This window comes from Oncorhynchus tshawytscha, linkage group LG01 (genome assembly GCF_018296145.1).
Source record: "Oncorhynchus tshawytscha isolate Ot180627B linkage group LG01, Otsh_v2.0, whole genome shotgun sequence".
Lineage (NCBI taxonomy): Eukaryota > Metazoa > Chordata > Actinopteri > Salmoniformes > Salmonidae > Oncorhynchus > Oncorhynchus tshawytscha.
Genome location: NC_056429.1, coordinates 70,984,567 through 70,989,271, shown reverse-complemented (window position 1 = coordinate 70,989,271; position 4,705 = coordinate 70,984,567). Strand labels below are relative to the sequence as shown.

General features: G+C 42.9%; 1 protein-coding gene across 1 annotated transcript in view; it reads right to left on the bottom strand.

Annotated features, from left to right (window-relative positions):
- wnt8b (wingless-type MMTV integration site family, member 8b) overlaps positions 1-4,323 on the bottom strand; it is a 9,727-nt gene extending 5,404 nt beyond the window's left edge. The window contains exons 1-5 of the mRNA XM_024423813.2: positions 4,096-4,323; positions 3,399-3,432; positions 1,974-2,112; positions 1,001-1,126; positions 582-724 (exon numbers count right to left, since the gene is read on the bottom strand). Coding sequence (XP_024279581.1) covers positions 582-724; positions 1,001-1,126; positions 1,974-2,112; positions 3,399-3,432; positions 4,096-4,169 — 516 coding nt within the window. The 5' untranslated portion in view covers positions 4,170-4,323. The remainder of the gene's footprint in view (positions 1-581; positions 725-1,000; positions 1,127-1,973; positions 2,113-3,398; positions 3,433-4,095) is intronic.
- Between the last annotated feature and the right edge of the window lie 382 nt (positions 4,324-4,705).

Sequence of the window (4,705 nt, the reverse complement as noted above, 5' to 3'; positions counted from 1 at the left end):
CTTGGGTGGTACGCTTGCTGTAAGCTGTAATTCTCACTGGGCAGGTTGAGAAATAAAAAAATGATTCAAAAGGTACTTTACATTGAGCAGTCGGTCGGTTGGGGGGCCGAGTGGGAAACGCAAATATCAGACAGGCCATCTGGCCCTCCAGCTTGAACTACAAGAGCTCCCCCCTATGGCAATCTCACTGATTTAATATCAAAGTGATCTGGAGTTCAGAACACCCTGAAAGCCAAGCTCTATATCTATCTGGAATTATGATAATATTTCACTATATCATCAAAGTTTTGTACAGTGCCAAGGGATAGCTCACCCCTTGCAGCACCAATGTGTTGCCTAGCACTCGCCTGCCGATTTGCACCAGAATGGTCGTCACACAGCAGATCGCCACACAGCAACTATCAATCTGGAAAGCTGAGGAGTACAGTATTTGTACTTGTGTCCTTATTCACAGATGTTTTAGGGGATGTATTGGTACTGTTTTTATGGATGCCTTACTGTATGTGTCACAGTCAGGGAACATAGAGAATATAGTAAATAATGGTAAGAGTGAAAAGTACAATATAAAGTAAATACTGTACCTTGCGTCCAGCCTCGTTGTTGTGGAGGTTCATGGCGGCCCGTGCGTCCTGGCCTGTCTCCAGCGCGTCAACAAACTGCTTGGAGATGGCCTCACCGAACCCCACGTTGTCACTGCAGCCCCCCCACTGCCAGCCTGTACCCCCTGTAAACATAACCCAACCATCAGTTCACTGCAGCAGACCCCCTACCCACTGGGGACACAAGCAGGAGTTTGTCTGTACGAGAGGGTGGCTCACCATTTGTGACAGAAATAAGTGGAAGGGAATTATTTCCAAAGTACTTGAAAAGATCATTTAAATGTTGTTTTGCCTACAACCGAATCCCATCACATGACTACAACACAGTATGTACATCAGCTGTTTCATCTATGCGTGTCTTGCAATGATCTGTGTGTGGATTTTTAAAAATCTTCTCTTACCCCGCTGTCCATTCCTGGTGTCATCACAGCCACAGTTGTCAAAGTCCCCCAGACTGCAGTTCCTTGTCAGAGTGTACATGACTCCTGCTGAACTGATGGCATGGACAAACGCTGTCTCCCTGTTCGCTGTGGAAAAAACAGATGATATATTATTATATTATAGTAGAAATTATTACTGAACTGACGTCAAGGACAAGCGCTGTCGCTCTGTTTGCTTTGGGTGAGAGAGACATTTTAAAATGCACTCAGGAATGCCTTCTGTACTCAGGAATGCCTTCTGTACTCAGGAATGCCTTCCTCTGAATAGGTCATTCCTCTCCTCTAGCCTGTGACCCTAACCCTTATCTTTAGAGTGGGGCTTCTATTTCAACGCCTCTCACTCCACAGTATCCTTTATCTCCTATCTCTCCTAGTAATTAACACATTGCCTCTAATTGCCATTGGGGTGCCATGTTTTCACAAGGCCCCTGAGCAGGGTCCCGTCGATGGGAGGCTCAGTAGGATGTTGTGAATTGGATTAGTAGTGTTTGTTTTGGCCAGTGTGACCGTGGGGTTGCTGTTGTATTGGGTGAGGGAACCGTAGTGGCCGTTGGGTTGCTGTAACGATCCTTTTGACTGATGAATCTCCTGACTAAACAAACAAACAAACGCCATCTCACTTTCTAGAAAGAGTCCTTCCTCCTTGATCTGGATGGGCCTATCTGTGACTTAAAGCTGGTCTGTTATTAAAGGGCCAATCAAATTATTTCCTAGTCAGCATATAGTGCACTACTTTTGACCATATAGTGCCCTAGATTTGGTCTGGTCAACAATAGTGCACTATATGGAGAATAGTGTCATTTAGGCAGAAAAAGAGGGAGTCATTTGGGCAGCACAACAGAAGTTCCCAAATTCTCCAAACTTTCTAATTGAAATTCCAAAGTTCCAAAGTGGAATTCAGAATTCCAATGGAGCCTGGGTCATTGGCTCTTACCGCTGCGGAGGCTTCTGTGTGTGGACAGCTGCAGGGCTCTCTCAGGGCAGTTCCATCGGTCCCAGGCAAACTGGTATTTGCACTCCTCGATGCCGCTCTGCGCCCCGGCTGCTACGCTGCTGGAGTAAATCAGGTAAGCCTGGAGGAACACAGAGGAGTATATCATCATGGCATATGTGATGGTACAATATACTAAAAACTTAATAGGTTCATTCATGAAAAGCAACTAATTCTAGAGACATTTAGTTCTATAACCCCCAAATTCCTAGTGTATTAACTGAGTTTTTGTTGTAACAATACTAATAAACATTAGCTTCGGTTAGCAACAGAAATTGACCAAAAAAGTCTTAATATAATATTAATTCAACTTTTTGAACATGATTCACAACCCCTGACTGAGTTAAGAATCCCAAGCCCTATTCTTTACATGTTCACCATGTCCACTTGGCTTGTTCGCCCAGCTCTCTGGTCCTTGTTGAGACTGTGTGAATGATATGTCTCAAGTGGCCTGTTGAGAGACTGAGCCACCACCTCTCTGCTTCTCACTGGGGTCTGGTGGGATAATGATGACCACCCACCACAGCACAGCACATGCCAGCACCGCCTTTCCTGCCTCTACTGCCTCTGGTTTATTCCCACTCAACACAGAGAGATCTCTACTGCCTTTCCTGCCTCTAGTTTAGCTCAACAACCAACTGACCTCTACTGCCTCCATTGTCTCTATACCACAGGTGGCTGGTGGCACCTTAATTGGGGAGGAGAGCTTATAGTAATGGCTGGAACAAAATGAAGGGAACGGTATACCATTCCAGTCACTCCATTCCAGACATTATTATGAGCTCTCATCCCTTCACCAACAGCCTCCTGTGCGATACACACTCAATCCTGGGACCTCTTTTGCCTCTACTGCCTCCATTGCCTCTCATGGGTAAAATTGGAATTGGAATTTCAGTTAACTTCCTAAATTGACTGAAAAAGAAATGAAATTGACCAAAACCCTTTCCAGGTCCTCTCCTGCCACTGCCTCTATACACACTGAACCCAATAACTCTCCACCTCTACTACCAAAACCCATGGACATTCAAAGCTTCTTAGCCTCAGTAAGGTCAAGTGCATTAGATACAAATAAGGAGTGAACCCAAAAGGCCAGCATAACCCTGTGAAGTTATACTCTTGCTGTTGTTATAACAAATAAATGATGAAAATACATATGTATATGAACCATAAACTCTCATTGTGGAGAAAATTAGATGCTGTCTATAGATAGAAACAGAGAGGGAGAAAGAGAGTAACGTAACGCAATAATGTCTTCGGAGTGAGGTTTTGTAAGAGATCCTCACAGGGTGGTTTTTGCTCTCTTTTTAGGGAGGGAAGGAGGGAAGGGAAAGGGGATCTGGGCAGAAGATCAAAAGAATGTTGGCTTACCTTAGGTCCAGTCATCAGGAAATTATTCACTGACCTGGAAGAGGAGACAGCTTATTAACTCTGGGAATTAAGTGTCCTTCAGCAAGGGCAGGAATTCCACGGCTCCCTCACTTAACATCTCTCATTAGGTATCTTTAATAGCATTGAATAATATGTAACTAAAGCGTCATTATCTATTTTAAATAACGCAGTACTAAAACATATAATAACATGGTTCTAAACCATATCATTCCTATAAATCCTTGTCTCCCAAATGAATTAAACCCTGGCCTGCTGATCAGTAACCATGGTGTTAAAGTGACATTTCTGGGTAGGTTATATCCAAAAGACCTAAACAAAAACAAAAAAAATCCTCAGTAAAATAGACTGAGATGAAAGTAGATTAATGAGTAATAAACATGACAAGAATTACAGGACAATATTGAATTATCATTATTTAATACCTTTCCATCCGTAGATTCTCATAAAGGAAAATCAAAAAGCCTAATTGGTAAACCATTTGGTAAACCATTTTCAAACTTAAACTAACTTTTTTATTTGATTAGTAAATAGAAAAACATTTCACCATCAAAATCATTGAATTATTTCTCTATTTCAAAAAGCCTATGTACAATACTTAATTAACAACCTTCGTATCACATCCATTGCTTTGGATGGATGAGTCAATAACAAAGAGTCCAAAATAGTTTAAACTCACCAGCTGAAGCAGGACCTTGTCATGTGAGTCATCAAAATGAAGATATAGTAACAGACCTCCAAATGCATGAACATCCTGACAGAAGAGATGAGAGAGGATAGAGGGATGGCATGCACATTCAGCAGCTCTCTAAATGAGGATAGATGATATAGTGAGAGCTACTACCCTACATACATCCACAACCCCAATCAACACTGGCTGTATATGCTAAGATACTCATGTGGGACTCGCTAGAGGGGGGCTCTGAAATGGACCCACTCTCATCCCAACAAGAGATTATCTACTTAATTAAAGATTTTCCCCGTTTTACTCCCTCGACCAATCAGAAGGAGCTCACCGAGGAGAGATTGAAATGATCAAAAGGGCACCCTGGGCCTCGCGCAGACAAATAGCAACCAGGGAAGAGTCGGCCCGAACTCTCTCTCCATGCCCGCGGCCTTCTGAAGGATTCAGGATAAAGTGAATTAATATTAAACCGGTTGAAATCGACTCATCTGGCGGAGTTTGCACCCTGAAAAGTTAATTTACTCACCATCTTGAAAGAGTTTGATACAGCGGCCGGTAACTGATAGGCTAACAGTACTGGTATTATCTTCTTAGAACAAACACG